At 37.8% G+C, this 19071-nt stretch overlaps 2 protein-coding genes across 25 annotated transcripts; both read left to right on the forward strand.

The window, feature by feature from the left end:
* The first annotated feature begins 914 nt into the window (after positions 1–914).
* On the forward strand, positions 915–6498 carry LOC127871373 (uncharacterized). 24 transcript variants are annotated; one of them, XM_052414240.1, is made up of 10 exons: positions 915–1020; positions 1328–1447; positions 2256–2319; positions 2755–2862; positions 3153–3204; positions 3256–3365; positions 4690–4764; positions 4883–4984; positions 5347–5457; positions 6163–6498. In XM_052414240.1, exons 2-10 carry the CDS (start codon positions 1396–1398, stop codon positions 6389–6391), a joined length of 903 nt encoding a protein of 300 aa, XP_052270200.1. In that variant the 5' UTR covers positions 915–1020; positions 1328–1395; the 3' UTR covers positions 6392–6498. The 24 variants fall into 24 exon arrangements, with proteins under 24 accessions (XP_052270200.1, XP_052270204.1, XP_052270199.1 ...); XM_052414244.1 differs by having other exon boundaries at positions 4693–4764; XM_052414239.1 differs by having other exon boundaries at positions 3256–3364; positions 4686–4764.
* A 6479-nt stretch (positions 6499–12977) lies between these two features.
* Positions 12978–14657, forward strand: LOC127872575 (uncharacterized). Its single transcript, XM_052415901.1, has one exon. It carries the CDS (start codon positions 12978–12980, stop codon positions 14655–14657), a length of 1680 nt encoding a protein of 559 aa, XP_052271861.1.
* The last annotated feature ends 4414 nt before the right edge of the window (positions 14658–19071 follow it).

The following is a 19071-nucleotide window of genomic DNA, read 5'->3' on the forward strand; positions in this document are numbered from 1 at the left end:
TTTTCGTCGTTTTATACCCTTTATTACTTCTGTTTATTTTTAAAATGACGCTCACTTTCCAGCCATATCAGTAAAAAGGTGATTAGCGTTTATTTCGTATTTAAATTCGCTTTATATCTCGACTTTACTCGGTGCAAATTTTCTTAGTGGAGCCCTTATTAGGTCATCCGAGTAAAGTCGAGATATAGAGCGAATATTACTTAGAAATAAAAGTCAGTAACTTTCTTTTTAATATGGCTGGAAAGTGGGCGGAATAAAAAATAATTATACAAATAATAAAGGGTATAACACGACGAAAAATATATGCCTCGGCATGGACGTCGCCATCTTGTTTGTAACGTGATTACCCCCTCTGATGCGTGGTGTCTGTCAAATTGTTGTACAAAATATGGACCATGCTCTGTGAAAAGGGAGTTTAATGACTATGCGTGAAGTGTCGTCCCAGATTAGCCTGAGCAGTCCGCATAGGCTAATCAGAACGACACTCTCGGTCTAAACTTGATGTTTGCTAAGACACAACTTTCTTTTTACGAAAAATATCACAAAAATACAAAAATATCCGTGCGGACTGCACTGGCTAATCTGGGACGACCCTTTACGCACATGCATTAAACCCTCTTTTCACACAGCACGGCTCATATCTAGCATTTCGTAATTTCAATACTTCCTTATTAACGATAGTCTAATATTGACAGTAATTAGCGCAAGAAAAGACTCTGTTAGAATACAGGTCAGTATGGCATAATTTTACGTAATTTCAATGGACCGACATGTATTTCTCTTCACCTTATATCAAAGGTGCGGAACCCTTGTATATACTATCAGGCCAGGTGACGATAAGGGGCCCATTGTCCCGCCGATTCCTATTCATGACCCCTCAAGTTCACTTGCGATAACGATAAGGCATTCAATAAAGGCAATGTCGGCCGCGACATTTTTGCTCTCGCCCAGTTCTCGCGGTTTCTCGTTTGGTGCGGGATTTCAACGTTTCCGTGCTAGGCGATCAAGCAGGCGACAAAGGTATGACTTGATGACAATATATTTTGAGAAGATTTTTTTAGAAAACTGTTCCAGACCTTATTTTACATAAAAAACTAGCTTATTTGTGTCGGCTGTCGTTAAATGATACATTTTTGGAAACTAGTGCATGGAACTGATTTTTTTCGGAAGCAATATACATGTATTGACCAAAACAACAACTGCCTCGGTACAGTTTCAACACAGTGTGCCGATGCCCAATAGATAAGAGAAATTCTAGCACACTCGAATATTGGAATCCTGATAGTCTCTGAGTTAATGACTAATACTGTGATTGCCCCGCTTTCAGAACTGCGACTTTTAGTCTGAAGTTGAAGAACAAAAATCTACAGGAGCGTGAGATAAAAAGAACCGAAAATGTTACGACTGGCTGTTTTCTGTATAGTGCTCGTGTTCATACGGGCTCAAAGTGAGTTAAAACATGTTAATTATAATAAATGCTTTTTTATTTAAGGCATTATAACAGGAATATTCCGATTTCGTTTCTTACTGAACATAATATCGCTATTTTGTATCATTTAGATATATTTGCAGAAAGTGTACTCATATGAATAAGTAATTTTTTTTGGAATAGCGCATTATTAACCCAAACATAAATACCGTCATTGAACGACCTTAGTTCAGCCTTTGCTTTTGTTGGTAATACACGCGCACATCTTAAAGACCCTGGTCGGTTACTTTAGCTAGAAGTTTTGTCCATCATGATATAGCAACTATGTCCGGAATCCTCCGTAAGATAGATTTCTGCATGTCCGGAATCCTTCGTAAGATAGATTTATGCATGTCCGGAATCCTCCGTAAGATAGATTTATGCATGTCCGGATTCCTCCGTAAGATAGATTTATGCATGACTGGAATCCTCCGTAAGATAGATTTATGCATGTCCGGAATCCTCTGTAAGATAGGTGTATGCTTGTCCGGAATCCTCCGTAAAATAGATGTATGCATTTCCGGAATCCTCCGTAAGATAGCAACTATGTCCGGAATCCTCCGTAAGATAGAATTTTGCAATATGATCGTCTGTTGATTAAGAGAGGAAGTTTTGTATGGAAAAAACACGGCTTAAACTTCATGTAGAAAATATAGCTCGATGAACCCTTTCTTAATACTCGAGCCTAACGATATCTCAATTGAATATCCGTTTTATAATGGCTTTCGTTCTTCTTGGTGCCTAATATAACTAAAAACAAATTGTCTTCTGCTGTTATCTTTGCCAGGTTTCGACCCCAATGCCATGAACGGGTTCGGGTCCAGTAGCGGCGGGTCGGCCGGAGGCGGAAGGTAAATGCGAATCTGTAGCGGAAGCGATGTATATGTGAGGGTGCTTTTCGGCATGAACTGTTCCTTTATTTTGCGACATACGTGTGTTAATATCATTATTATTTTAAATTTTTACGCGATAGAACACATAACTGAGAGCAGCAGTTGTGCGTCGTTCTGGGAAAATGAGTCATAATGCTTGTGCGTAAGTACCATCCCAGATAAGTTTTGATGAAATTTGTTATTTAAAGGGAGTCTATATTTAGCAAAATTCCTGTTAAGCCGAAAAGTGTCATGCCTGATTTGCTTGTCCGGACTGCACAGGCTAATATGTGACGACACTGTACTCAAATGCAATAAGTCCCGTTTTCCAAGAACGCAGCTCAATTGGACCTTACTGCTGCTCTGATTTTTTATGAATATTCGGAAAAAGAACATGGCATACTTTCATCACAGTAGCAGTGGTGGGTTCGACACCTCTGGTGGATTCGGAGCCTCCTCGGGCGGAGACGCCAGTGGCGGCTTTGGCGGAAGTGGTTTCGGGAGCTCCGCGGGCGGAAGCAGGTACACAACTCGCATTCTCTATCAAAATTGTATTAATACGAAAAGTTTTAAGAAAGTCGAATAAAACCAGCACCAGTTACAAAGGCGAACATATATAATCTTTGAACCATATGTCTACAGTATGTATGTGGTCTGAAAGATTTACATCAACAGAACAAAATATTACAAGACACATCTCGTTTCAGCTTCTTTTTTGTGTGTTTGCATGTTGATAATAGAATTGAGTAGAAAAAACATATTTAGCATTTAATTATTAATTCTCACATGATTGAATCTAAATGTAATACCCACAGTAGCAGTGGCGGGTTCGATACATCTGGTGGCTTCGGCAGCTCATCCGGTGGAGACGCTAGTGGAGGTTTTGGCGGTAGTGGATTTGGGAGCTCGTCTGGAGGAGACGCCAGTGGGGGTTTCGGTGGCAGCGGATTTGGCAGCTCTTCTGGTGGAGACGCCAGCGGAGGATTCGGCGGCAGCGGATTTGGGAGCTCTTCTGGTGGAAGCAGGTGATACAATATGTATTTGGTTTAAGGTGCTTTAAATCAAAGGTGTTTTATCCCAGCTTCAAAGATGGCGGCTCATAGAAGTCGTGCTGTTCGTCCGTCTGACTGTCTGTGCGAAGTTTCGTTCCTCAGCCATACTATTTCCATGTATTGATGTATGTATTTTTTAATAACATACCACAATTGTCCACTATCCTAAGATGTCGCGAGTAAAAAACGCTTAAATGTCAAAGGATAGATTTGGGGCACAAAAACAGCTTGAACATTCCATTCGCAGTCTTAACTTTGCCAGACATTGATGGGTTTTTAAAAAACTTGGCACGCATGCAATCCGTTATAAGAAGCCGCATCGCATGTTTTATTTGTCTCCCAACCGAAAATGTCAAAGTCACACTTAAACGTCAGTTATTGAATTTGACACATTAACATATTGACCGAGCTGTAACTTCGTCAGGTATCACGCAATCTGAAAATTACTCCCAAATACGGGACTAATATCGCGTGTCCGTCTCATAAACTTACTCTTCAAAAGTACTATTAGAGGTCTCGCATAAAAGATTATTGAAGCAATATACTTATCAGTATTTCAAGGGCGACACATAGCAAAAATCTGACGTAACATTACGAAAGTAAGCAGCAAATGTTACGATGAATTTGTGTTATGACTTAAGTTTATAAAATTATCAGTACCTCACCAAATATATTTTCCAACTTACTTAAATCTGTATCAATGTTTGAATGATTTGTATGTATCAAATTCACAACAAATGGTATTTAATGAATGTATATCATTATAAGTGTGATTGTAAACCATGTTAAAAAATAATTAGCAAGTTTAACCCATTTATGCCTAGCGTCTAGAAAAAAGCCCTTGACAAACAGCGTAGACCCAGATGAGACGCCGCATTATGCGGCGTCTCATCTGTGTCTGCGCTGTTTGCTTAAAGGAATTTCTGAAAGAAATATTCTAAATATAGAAATAAATATACTAGACATCCCTAATTTTGGAAATAAATTGATCCAATTTAGAAGGATGGGCATAAATGGGTTAATACTACGAACGTTTTTTCCAGTAGTGTAGGTTACGGTTCGAGCCTTTTTAAAGAAAAAAAATAGTAAAATACAAACCGCTGAGGAGTCGTCTTTTTATTTTTTGTTATTTGCCATATATAAATACCATCTGCACGTGTTCAATTTTATGTCATATTTTTTTTATTTTAATACATTTCAACTCATTCATAATGGAACGGATTTTCGAGACAATCATTTTGTCGTATGTCTAAATGTTACGGTGTGATTTGTGGGACACTATTATACTTCTCCGCAGCAGTTCCGGTGCAGCGGCATTTGGGAGCGCCACTGGTGGGTCCTCTTCAGGTGGTTTTGGAGGCGGAGATGCAAGGTACGATTATTTTTACTTTTAACTTGCAGTTGAGTTCATGATGAACTCCAAAGACGCTCAAAGACACTAGTAAGTTTTGACGTTATTGAACTTGCTTAACAAACTTCTGCTTTCTTAGCAGCGGTGGATTCGGCGGAAGTGGCTTCGGGAGCTCGGCTGGTGGTGACGCAAGTGGAGGGTTTGGCGGAAGTGGATTTGGTAGCTCCGCTGGTGGTGACAGGTAGGCGAGGCAGTGAAATGGCTCCACGACTGTGACTAAATGTGTTGTCATTAGTCATAATTATCTTTCCCTGAGTATTAAGTATTATGCTTTGATATATGTTCGACTATGAGTGACTTAAAAGTACCCATTGGCATTAACACAAACATTTAAATATGTTTGCTGAAGATATGTTGGGACGAAAGTGCATGTGTGCAACGTAGAAGACTAGCAATAATTTACTTCAATCACATGTCTGCTAATGAAATGTTATTGTTAAAAAAATAAAACTGAAACATCAACAACACTGAACAGTTTAAATGGACGTAACGGAATGCTGTTACCCCATCTTATAACCTGATCTATATGCGTCTTCTCTACAGCAGTGGTGGTTTTGGAGGAGCAAGCTCCGGAGGCGACGCCAGCGGCGGCTTCGGCGGAAGTGGTTTCGGACAAAGCAGCGGTTCCACTTCTTCTTCCGGAAAGGATGCAAAGTAAATGATTAAAATGTAAAATCACCATGTTTACTATGTTACCTTACACTCGGGCATAATTTTCGGCGCAAATAAAAATTGACGTGTAGATTATTTTAGTGTTTTATTTTAACCCATTTATGCCTAGCGTCTAGAAAAAAAGCCTTGGCAAACAGCGTAGACCCAGATGAGACGCCATATGATGCGGCGTCTCATCGGGGTCTGCGCTATTTGCATAAAGGAATTTCTGTAAGAAATATTCTAAATATAGAATTAAATATACTAGGCATCCCTAATTTTGGAAATAAATTGATCCAATTAAGAAGGATGGGAGAGTCCACTAGGCATAAATGGGTTAACAGTATTAAACGCTTAGCGATAAATATGGTAATAAATAAACGATTATAAATATCGACCGTTTTCAGCACGTAAGCTTCAAATACGTTGGCATCTGATTTTTGTGGCGTGTGCTTTGTTGCAGAATTGTTTTACGGTACTGTAGGAATTTGAATTATGTATGGCATTCGTCTTCGTAGTCTACGCTGTATCTATATGGCGCCAATGTTGTGTTTATGAGGTTTTCATGTGAAATCGTTAATTAATTAAAAGGTTAAGAATTTTCAGTAAGTGACATCTTTTCTTCCAAACTTCAGACTAATTTATGGCGAAATTGCGATGGCCCAGCCATAATTTAACATGTCATATATTGCATCTTTCTGTCAACAGTGGCGGCTTCGGAGGTTCCTTCGACCCCAACGCTATGGGTAGCTTCGGCGGCTCAGGCGGTGGGGCGTCTCCCAGTGGGGGCTCTACCGATGGCTCTTTCGATCCGAACGCGATAAACGCGAACTTCGGAGGCTCCGGCGGTGGTTTCGGATCAGGTTCCGGTTCCGGCTCTAGCGGAAGCAGCACCGGTGGCTCATTTGACCCGAACTCCTTTGGAGGAAAGAAATAGAGTCAAAACATCAAACAATATATATGAAATCGATGTTACCGCATAATGTTGCATGTGTTGTACTGGTCTAGTTTTTAAATTAAAATAAAGAGATATTTTCAAAAATGCGGTTGCGTCAGATGTATTAAAAAAAAAACTGGCATTAACCCATTTATGCCTGGTGGACTCTCTCATCCTTCTAAATTAGATCAATTGATTTCCAAAATTAGGGATGTCTAGTATATTTATTTCTATATTTAGAATATTTCTTACAGAAATTCCTTTAAAGGGATCTTTTCACGCTTTGGTAAATTGACAAAATTGAAAAAAGTTGTTTTTGATTCGCAAATTTTCGTTTTAGTCATGATATTTGTGAGGAAACAGTAATACTGAACATTTACCATGGTCTAATATAGCCATTATATGCATCTTTTGACGATTTTAAAACCTAAAAATTATAAAGCGTTGCAACGCGAAACGATTGAATAATTTGGAGAGTTATGTTTTTGTCATTAAATTTTGTGAAACTACGAAGATTGCTTATATAAGGTATAAAATACGTCAAGTATGTGTACTCGGCGGAATAGCTCAGTAGGTTAAAGCGTTTTTACTTCAGGACTCTGGCAGGACTCCAGGGGTCACTGGTTCGAAACCTGCTCCGGGCAATGTTCTTTTCCTTTTTTTAATTTTATTCTTGATTTTTTACTGGAGCTTTTACGATCCAATGTTTACAATTATCAATATAAAGCATTTAATGAATAAGTTAAAAAAATGCTAAAATCTGTGAAAAGGCCCCTTTAAGCAAACAGCGCAGAACCAGTTGCAAGTCACAACGTCATCATCATCATCATCATCATCATCATCATCATCATCATCACCATCATCATCATCATCATCATCATCATCATCATCATCATCATCATCATCATCATCATCATCATCATCATCATCATCATCATCATCATCATCATCATCATCATCATCATCATCACCACCACCATCATCATCATCATCATCATCATCATCATCATCATCATCATCATCATCTTCTTCTTCTTCATCATCTTCATCGTCATCGTCGCCGTTTTCATCCACCGTAGCTTTTACACAATATGGTTCCATCTGTGTAAAGAGATATGTTACAATTATATGTTCCGCCCGTACAGCTATGATTGCTCATGGTAGGTAAATATTGAAAATGTTATAGTTGACATTATGCTCATGTTAAACTACACAAACCGATGCAAGTTTTACAAAAATTAAGATTAACAAAATTATTATTTTTTAAATTTCATACGGATAAGTTAATATTCTCATTGTAAAATGATAAAGTACTATATTTAATTATTAAGGGTTGCGTTTGTAGATGCATAGAACTCTATACGATCAGCTATAAATAATAACATCTTTATTATGCAGAAATAATACGTATGCCAATGCCGTTTAATTACTTGAAATTGCTGCTCAAAGTTACACCAGTTTAAGCAGGACCTATACAAACTTGGTTTTAGTTGTTTTTGCGTACGAATCCCATCAACTGGTTTGTTAACCACGTTACATATTTACGTAAACGACATAAGATGAATAATAATTAGTGTAGTCACCCGTTACGATACACATTAGCCTAAAATAAAAAAATCATTTAAATGAGTCGCGCTCTGAGAAAACTAGGCATAATGCATGTGCGTAAAGTGTCGTCCCAGATTAGCCTGTGCAGTCCACACAGGCTAATCAGGGACAACACTTTCGCCTTGACTGGAGTTTTGTGTAGAAGATACTTCCTTTAAACAAAAAATACCATATCATCGGAAAGTGTCGTCCCTGATTAGCCTGTGCGGACTGCACATGCAAATCTGGGATGACACTTTACGCACATACATTAAGCACCGCTTTCTCAACATGCGTCTTAAATAGCTATTATAGAGCAATTAGCTTCGTAGTGGAAAAGGTGATTTAATCCATGTGCGTAAGGTGTCGTCCCTATTAAATCGCTTAAAACGCTTTTCAGAGCTATATCAGTGTATTGACTTTCACTATTATTAATCTGGGCTTATTGCATGTGCGCAAACTGTCGTCCCAGATGAGCCTAGACAGTCCGCACAGGCTAATCAGAGACTACACTTACCGCTTTAATTGTATTTTTCGTTTAAAGGAAGTCTCTACTTAGCGAAAATCCAGTTAAGGCGGACAGTGTAGTCCCGGATTAGCCTGTGCGGACTGCATCGGCTAATCTGGGATGACACTTTACGCACGCGCACATGCATGTACATGACACTTTAAATGAACTTTGGCCAGTTTTCACCGTGCGAGGCTCATTAGCTTAGCTAACAAACTTGATTCGAGCTTTATAAGGTTCCGCTGTTATTCATCCGTGGTAAATCCACTTGCATTAATTCAATAACATTTGACTGCATATGATTTTTAAACACCTCGGGATACACACACATTTTAATAATAGTGTAGATTGAATAAGAGACTGGCCACATACATGTCACTGACACACAGTATACTAGTGGCAACATGTAGTATGTATCTCCATCTTTATTTTGATTTCGGTCAATGCTTTCTAAGTTAAGTGTAAACTCTTTAGATAGTTGATATATTTTGTAAAACAAAACAGCGATACATATAAATAACTTCATTCAAATACATTTTTAAATAATGCAGGTTTTGCTTTTCCGCGCGTTCGTAAAACAATAAAGTAGTAGTACCTCATCGACATTACAGTTAAAATAACAGTCACTTGATTTAACATAATGTGTTTGTCATTTCAAGTAACTTGATATAAGTGCAAATTTCCTGTTTTGCTAAACACGATCAATAAAAAAAATTCTAGTGCAGATTATAGCTTGAACTTTAATCGCGAACTGCTTTCATCAATTGCTCGTTGCACTTCATATCAACACACAGGTTATTAGTTATATTCCCATTATAACGCAACATGTCGGATACATAACTCATATAATGTTGTGTTTGAACGATTTCTCCATGAAGTTATGATGAAAAGGCGACAGTTGGTTTTAAAAATGAAGGGACAATGCGGCCGGTTAAACATTCGTTCCTAACATATGTTCAATCTCCACGCAGAGTTGTCGTTCCGTGCTCTCACGTACAACATACATCTCATTTTCTGCCATCAAAAGAAAATCCTTTCAGATCTGGATGGTTTTTTGTTTAAATATTATGTGATGAAAAGTAGTATCATTTTCTTTTATATTTTGAAAACAGTGTTTAAGTTTCGGGAACAACGGGAAAAATATGTGGCTCTCCTATCAGTTCTTGGTTGGTTAAAACGACATGGTATGGCAAGCGAAGTGCACATTATTGTCTTAAACAACGGTTTAACAGTTAACTACATTTTGTATATAGTTAACTGTTAAACCGTGGTATAAGACAATAATGTGCACTTTGCTTGCCATAACATGGATAATCAAGCTATGCTGGTCCCAGTTAAATCGTATTACTTATTATCTGATTTCTTATTGGTGTAAATGCATTAAAGAAGCCTTTTTTATAAGAAGTACGTTTCTAATGAATGGTGTTTAATAAATTTCATTACCGCATCAATATGACATTGGTTTTCCTGCAATTGATAAGGTTAATTTGTTTTTATAATCTTAAATTACAATTGTATGTATATATTGTTATGTTGTCATACACCTATTTACGTGACAGAAAAATATTGTGAATATTTAAGTATGAAGACAATGTATTGTTGTATAAGTCTGGATAAAATGTCCGTCCGTCCGTCCGTTCGTCCGCCTGTCTGTCTGTCTGTCTGTCTGTCTGTCTGTCTGTCTGTCTGTCTGTCTGTCTGTCTGTCTGTCTGTCTGTCTGTCTGTCTGTCTGTCTGTCTGTCTGTCTGTCTGTCTGTCTGTCTGTCTGTCTGTCTGTCTGTCTGTCTGTCTGTCTGTCTGTCTGTCTGTCTGTCTGTCTGTCTGTCTGTCTGTCTGTCTGTCTGTCTGTCTGTCTGTCTGTCTTTTAATAATCATTTTTTGATTCCAATCTCATATAATATAGTACTATTTGTGAAATAATTCTTACCGATGTATACTTTAATAATGAGATCTTTTTTGCTTTTAAAATGAAGCATCATTATTATATATTTCAATCTAAAAGCAAGGTCCATTAAGCATCTTGCTGCAAATATTTTGCTCAAATGTCAATAGGTCAGAGAGAAGGCAATCAGTTGTCAGATTGCATACAGATTGTATACCTTTTGACCTTGGCACGTGGACTATAAAGACCACGTGCACTTATGTAAACACCAGCAAAGGTCTTGTAAATGTCATGTCATGTGTACGGTTTAGCTGAAGAATTCCTTATGATACAAATCTGTTCCGATAAGGCCAAACAAATACGTGTGTGTTTCTGACAGCGGTCTCTTAAATTAAGCTACTTGATGGATTCGGTAAAAAAAAAATTTTCATCGTCGCCATTTAAGCGAAACGAATCACCAGAGACGTAGATAACATTTACATCTCTGGAATCAAGTTTTTATTTCTCTATCTCGTCAAAGCATAAAAAGCATTTTTAACATCTTTGAAAACCCGGCCGAAATCAGATGTCACAACAATATGCATTGCTTCTACTCGAAAAAAGAAGGTAGATTGCGTTTTTTGTTATATCTCTTTGTAGAAGTCGTTGACCATGGCACATATTTTTGGATTTGTTTTTGGCCTAACATGACATTAAACCGTCGCTTTGAAGAACCGTATCCTTAACTTATGATATTTAAATCTGCGAAAACTATCACATCATTTGTCACACTCTCACAGTACAAATTTTCATTTGTAAATATATCCTGGTTTAATAATAACAACAACTTATTGTCAATTTCACCTCCCGGTGACACACGATTTTCAGAGACATCGATATCAAATTATATGTTAAATAACCTTTTGAAATGGGTGTCATCTGTCACAGAAAATCGATTTTAACAACGCCAACTTAAGAAACTTCGAAATAAACTGTCAAAAATACAGAATGTCAGAATGCATTATGAAAACAAGCCATATTTTGATACTGTTAAAGTTTTTATACTCTTGAATAAAACTAACGTGTTCCCAGTCGTGCGGTAGTTATATTCTTTAAACATTTTTGTTCTAATTCATCGTACATTTGTAAATATAAATTGTGAACAAGATATGGATCTACAAACCGCGAATTTTACATGGACGCTCTTGCATAAACTTGACCTAACATATCAACCACTGTTGATGCTAAGTCAAAGGTAGCCATTACAGACAACATCCCACTCGTACGTTTGGTAAACAATCATTGCTCGAGATAATGAGAGGGATGTCACATTTATAAGCGAAGTTTAAAGTAAGCGAATACATCCGTATTTACAACCGAGGCTTCTATTTATTTTATTTTAATTTGATTGGCAAGACGATGTTCAAATTTAAAAGGTAAGAGTAACGAATATGGTACCTTTCCCGAATAAAATACAATGCGGAAGTTTGTGTACATGTCAGTGCAAACAGGATTTTGTGATATATGGAGCTGTAATTATCTGCAAACAAACAGGCGTGCGTACCTTAAAGATCGGGATATACAATAACGTGTTAACTAAAATACCACCATTATGGTAAAGCTATCTGCATAATGCACTTGGTGAGCTAGTAAATGTGTGAGCTACGCCCTTGTATGCCAGTGCGTTTTCTTCCGGATTGAACGAGATGACGACTTCACGCGCGCACATCGTGGAGACCGTGAATCAAAGTTGAACGTGTCTCAACAATGTCATAAGTTATATCCACTTGGAACTCATAACAATGATATAAAAGTGTGTCATTACTTGTAATGAACGCGGTTATTACGGCGAACAATGGATACACTTCCATCTCAGTGAACTTTTAATTGATATGAAATGAAATCCAGCTAGTAAACGCGGTTTTGATTTTTACGCGAGACAAAGTTGAGGGATAAAACATGTGAAACATTAAATACATTTCTTTTTCAAAAAAGACAAACACAACATAAATAAACATAACATATAACAACGACATCGACAACTACAACAGCACCATCAACAACAAAAAAACATAAACGCAAACGTGATGACGAGTTTTACTTTGAGGAGAGAGACTATATGTTGTTTTATCGAAAAAGGAATCTTGTTTACACCCCATTGATATTAAACAATCATACGCTCATACCGCATCATACCGATGTTTGTGAAGGATTTATGTCGATGATAGTCAATGTTTGTTGATGATTGGCGATGATTAATGGATGTGGCGAAAGTGGTCGCGTGCGTGTGCGTTGCTTCAGTTTGTTTTAAAAGTGTTTTATCTTGAAATGCATGTACATGTATTTTATAACCAACGATGAACGGAGTCGTGTCAAAATGGAAGACATTTAAAAAAGACACTGTCACACAGAAAAATCAAATGAACACACACGACTAAACATTATATCTTTAGGTCTGGAAATAGTTTTAAAAAAACACTGGTGAGGGATTTTAGAATATATATTGATCTACTGAAATCGTCCGCAAGGAAGACGTGATTGACTATACAGTGTCATCTTTGCATACTTTATAATTCATATTTCTCTGCTCGTGTAAAACACATTGAACCGAAGTGTTGTCAGGAAAAAAATGAATGTTTCTGAAACACTCACTGAGGATGACGTCATCAACAGTTTCAACCACGAATTCACGATCAACGCACTTCCGGTAATCGTGTTCATGGCGATGATGTCGACTCTTGGCGTCCTTGGCAACATCGTTGTCATCAACGTGTACTCCCGGAAGTACCCTACATGCAACTTCAAGTACTTCGTTCTTATTCTCGCCATCATCGATCTCTTCAGCTGCGCGTTGTTGATGCCTCTGGAGATAATGACGCTCGTGTATTGGTACGTGTTTCCGTTCCGTTGGCTGTGCAAGCTGAAGTCGTTCTTTAACGCTTACACCGTGACGTCATCAGCGTCGTCGTTACTATTAATATCAATGGACCGGTATAGAAAAGTGTGTAAGCCTCATAGCAAACAAATCATGCCGCGCATGGCACTCAAATTAACCTTGGTTGTTTTAGGGTTGTCGCTAGTGCCGGCTATAAGCGACGCCGTGTGGTGGGGCACGCACACGTTTCAAACCGAATACATGGGGCAGAATATTGTAGTTAAAGTTTGCGAGAAGGATGACAAATATAAAGATACCATCTGGCCGACACTCCACACACTTGTGCTATACGGAACTAGCAATTTGATTATTATGCTTGCGACCATGATACTTTATATTTTAATCGCCGTGAAAATGTTCGCGAAGCAGACCGTACCGTTTATGACGAAACTTCCGCGCATTTCAATCTCAACCACAACCACAAACCCGACTTCACCGAACAGCGAAAGTGCGCATGAACGAGAAAACGTTTTTAAGTTTCCGTCTGACATAGAGTCAGGGTTGTCAGACACTGATGATGGTCTGCATTCAATCAACCTGTCCGATGACGTCATCACGGACTGTGAAAGCGCCGACGTGACCGAATTTCTCTCTGGTGAAGATGAGCCGAATGATTATACCGTTCAACGCAGCATCGGGGACGCAACCAGTAAAGAAGAGCGTGAAGAAGATGAAGCGCTTGAGCTTCAAGAACAGGTTCCGCTCAAGACGACGCTGAGCTGTGACGTCACAGATTATCCCACGATGCGAAGAAGTCATAGTGACCTTAACATACCTCGCCGTTGTCACTCTCGTCACGTGCGAATATCACTAGAAATCCTGTCCGACCGGAAGGAGTACACCGAGTCACTCGAAGTACCGAAAGTCGGAATCCGCCGGAAAATACCTAAACCGTTAAAGTTACTCAACGTAACCAAAAGCAGACATAACTCTTCCAGTCCTCGGGACAGTCCAAGCAAGTACACTCGAAAAGCGGCCTGCCGAAGACGCTCAACTATCGCTAGCATGCCGGGAAAAAGAGGCACGCGGCTACGCCGGAAGACACTTATTATGTTCATTCTAACGACAACATTTGTAGTAACTACAGTTCTATATTTAGGTTTGATCGGTCACATGTCCAGGAACGAGCATTATGCACAAGACCTCAATCAAGTTGAGCTAACGGTCTGGATGTTCTTCTTGCGTCTCTATTTCATCAACAGCGTCATTAATCCGGTGTTATACGGATTCTTAGATCCGCGCTTCCGGTCGTCCCTCTGGGGGATGGGTGTCAGGTTTGGCTTCATTATGGGATCGCTGAAAAAAACAATGCAGCGAGTCGGAAGTGGTAACACTCAGCACGCGGTTACCGAGAACAAGTCCTGTGATTTGTAAACTGAGGATAAATGTGTCGCGTTCTGAGAAAACTGGGCATAATGCATGTGCGTAAAGTGTCGTCCCAGATAAGCCTTTGCAGTCCACTTTTATGACATTTGTCGTTTAATTGAAGTCTCTTCTTAGCAAAAATCCAATTTAGGCGGAAAGTGTCGTCACTGAATAGCCTGTGAGGACTGCACAGGCTAATCTGGGACGACACTTTACGCACATGCATTATGCCCAGTTTTTTCATAACGCAACTCAAATGTGCATAATGTACAGGTATATAAACTATAGAATTTAATGACCTGTATTACGTTAATTACAATGGAGTAATAAGACAAACGGTAGTTTCACTATCAAACGATCCGTCTCATTCTGCTATTGCCTTTATTGTTGTTCCTTTTTACATTATTAAGCTCTATATTGCACCCCGGTTATTACTGTTATTTGTGTGTGTCTAGTTTCATTTATTAAATGTTCGTTACTGTGTAGATTGTACAGGCGAGTGTTCACAAAAATCGTGGGTAGGGGAGGGTTGCCCACAAAGGCCACATGGTATTATTAGTTACACCGTTAGTAACTGACGGCGTATGGGATATACACCCTCAGTAATTTCATACCATTCAAGAGCGAAGCTCGAAGTATGGTATTAAATTACTGAGAGTGTATATCCCATACACCGTCAGTTACTAACGGTGTAACGATTATATCCCAACCGACTACTCGATTACTCGGGTACTGTAGGATGGAAATTACTCGGGGTGTATGGAAAATACTCCATGGGCACGTGACCGCTTTAAGCCAATCGTTGTAGGAGGTGAGATATATCTAAATGCAACTCAACGTTTATATTCAGACGTTGAAACGTTTAGACATAGAGGATATTTGTTGGATTCGATGGAATATCGATTTTATTTCACTCGTGATCATATAAAATATGTATTTTTTATGATCACGAGTGAATTGAAATCGATATTCCATCGATTCCAACAACTTTTCTTTTTATTTATTGCTGATTTCGCCGTTTATTTACATTGTTAAAGAGTTTTACTGGATAATTTCACTGGATTTATGACGTCATTTCGCCGAAAAAAATGACGTCATTTCACAGTAAAACAGTGAAAAATATCGTTATTTTTCAATGTTATTTTTCACTGTTTAAAATAGTGAAATACCAGTTTTATTTCACTTATATTTCTCTATAAACTACAGGAAAGCATAAAATAAAAATATTGTTTGGTAAAGATATAAATAAAGTCAAATAAATTGGTTATCAGTGCAATAATTGCATTATTTACTTAATATATCTTTATTGGAAAAATATATAGTTAACTTCGGTCCTAATGGTCTATTGTCGATATTTAAGTATAAAATACTCATACATACAAAAAAGCGCGTCGCATTGCTAATTAAGTATGATTAACCGACGGCTTTGGTTTCGTTTACATATCTCTTCAGCGAAATGTTGTATAGTTCATTTGTTTATAGCGATTTAATCTTCCTGATGAAAAATAAATATGTTGTGCATGACAATTACATTTTTACAGTCACTGTTTCCGTGTTAACGAAATATCTTGTTGTGGCTGTTGCTTTTTTTATTATACATTTGTTTAAAGGGACCGTCAACCGCGATTGACGAAAAAAAGAAAAGTTTTAAAATACCGTATTTTTTTTTACAATTAGAGGCTATTTGTTTATATTGATTAAAATATCACGACTCGTATATTACATTACCTGAAAAAAGTTGTTAAGTTTTCATATTTTCAGTATATTCACCGTAGAGTAGATTCTGGCTCATGTGCATTAAAAAAAACCTATGTCACCTCGTCTAATCTTCGAAAAACTGTGTTGCTATTCTAGAGACCACATATATAACTGAACCTGTATGAAACTGTATCAGAATTATTATCTTGACAGTATAAAAGATAAGTCCCAATCTGGGTTAAAAGGGTCAAACACTAGTTCACCATGTCAAATCTTTGACAATTGGTGTACCTTAAAATCCGTGAGCACTTCTGGACCATCAGGACTATCTTGCCTGTCAAAATCTCGACGTTTATGTTTCAAAGGGAAGTAACTACTGACAAATCTTAAACACCCTTCAGTGCAGTTATGTCCGTACAGTGTTCACATGATTGTTATGCCATACATGCACACGTTTTTTTAAGACTTGTTCATTAAAAACCAAATAATGTGTAGTAGTAGCAATTGAGATTAAAATCTCTTGGACACTTCCGGTGGTTCCCTCAACCACTATCCCGCCGTTGGAAGGAAGTAGAGACGCGAGCAATCCTCCATGTAAGCGACGAAGATGTGAATTAGGCTGTAAGTGTTGTTTTCATGTGTATTCTTACAATTATAAAAATGCTTATTCGATATGAGTGCTTGATTGTTTTACAGTTAATACAAGAAACGATTTGAATTCTTGCATTAAATAGAGGCAATATTAAATATGTTCACGCCCCCCCCCCTCATGAATACCCAATCTCTTGCACGACGGTTACATTACATTCACCTCTGTGATGGGCACATAACGGACTATTTTTATGAAAGCGTCTCATTCGGGCCATGATCATTCGAAGCGTTCATTATGGAGGTTACAGTATACTTAACAATCTCTTGCACGACGGTTACATTACATTCACTGCATTAAAGAAAACCATCTTATACCATAATATCTTATATCAGTCTTAATTAATAATTATAAAATTGATATGTTTTTTATGTTAACAAACCCACATACATGAACATACATACGTCGAAGCAATGCCTACCGTCACTCAATAAAAATGATGTTCAATTGTTCACATTTGTGAAGTGCGTGGAATGATTCCATCTGCGTACATGGGCATTAATAGTTCCAAAGAGTTGCATTAAAACTCGCAAGTTTTTGCACGATTTATCGTAAATTTAAAATTCTTTCTTTATTTTTCGCCTCTGATCCTAAAAAATCTAAATCAAATGTACTTTGAATGCGTTTGTTCGGTTTTGCCCAGTTTCTGGGACAAATGGCATACTGAGCCTTCCGCAGATGTGTATGTGAAAGCAAGGAACGACAACTCTGCGTGGAGATTGATGAATACCGTGTTCAAATCCAAACGGTTTATATAATAACAAGGTACGTAACCATCAACATCACGCGACGTGCGTATACAGCAGTTGCTCCGCTTTGTTACAAAGTTAGTGTATAGCGTACAGTGACTTTAAGACTTACTGCAGATTGATCTGTTGGCGAACGTAAATATAAACACATGACATTGTCATATTGTCGCATTGTAATACTTATAGAATTTTATTGAACAATGCAGTTAGTGCAGATGACTCTAGCTGGTTCAATTGGTACTTATTAAAAAATGTACTTGCGCAACAGGCGATGATACAGGTATGGTTAACCCATTTATGCTTAGCGTCGAGAAAAACGGCCTTGGCAAACAGCGTTGACCCAGATGAGACGCCGCATCATGCGGCGTCTCATCTGGGTCTCCGCTGTTTGCTTACAGGTATTTCTGTAAGAAATATTCAAAATAAAGAAATAAATATAATAGACATCCCTAATTTTGGAAATAAATTGATCCTATTTAGAACGATGGGAGAGTCCACTCGGCAAAAATGGGTTAAGAGGGTTTAGACTATTTCACCGTTATCAATCACAAAAAAGATAATCCGAACGCTGCATTAACTATGTATAACAATAAAATGGGCACAAACTCGCATTTTATTATACATGTAGTTTTAAGTCATCAACGAAAGTGTGAAATTCAGCAGAAGTGACATACAACAGAAAGAAACTCAATAATTTACTTCACAAAATTATCAAATCACACAGTTTTCATTCAAATAAGTTAGAATGACTGAAAAAACGATGTTTCTTGGGAGGTGATTCGTACGCCATTTCGCCCCTCTAAATCCGCAATGCTGTGAATATTTGATATTCTTTATTTTTGACGGTTCCAAATACTTCGAACTATCAGTGTTCAACTGTTTTATGACAAATATACAATATTTCTAAAAAGAGATTATTTTAGTAAAAATGTAAGTCCCCCGTTTACACATCTTTTTAAATGACCAGACTGCCAACATCTTCTTAACCCATTTGTGCCTAGCGTCTAGAAAAAAGGCTTTGGCAAACAGCGTAGACCCAGATGAGACGACGCATGATGCGGCGTCTCATCAGGGTCTGCGCTGTTTGCTTTAAGAAATTTCTGTAAACAATATTCTAAATATAGAAAAAAATATACTAGAAATCCCTAATTTTGGAAATCAATTGATCCAATTTAGCAGGATTGGAGAGTCCAATAGGAATAAATGGGTTAATTGAGTGGCAGAGAACTTCCGTTATGGACTGCAGCTTATAAAACAATTAATAATTAAACTTTTAACAATTGCTGTGTCATTTTAACTTTCCCGGAATAGCGATCAATCGAATATC

This window comes from Dreissena polymorpha, chromosome 3 (assembly GCF_020536995.1).
Source record: "Dreissena polymorpha isolate Duluth1 chromosome 3, UMN_Dpol_1.0, whole genome shotgun sequence".
Taxonomy (NCBI): domain Eukaryota; kingdom Metazoa; phylum Mollusca; class Bivalvia; order Myida; family Dreissenidae; genus Dreissena; species Dreissena polymorpha.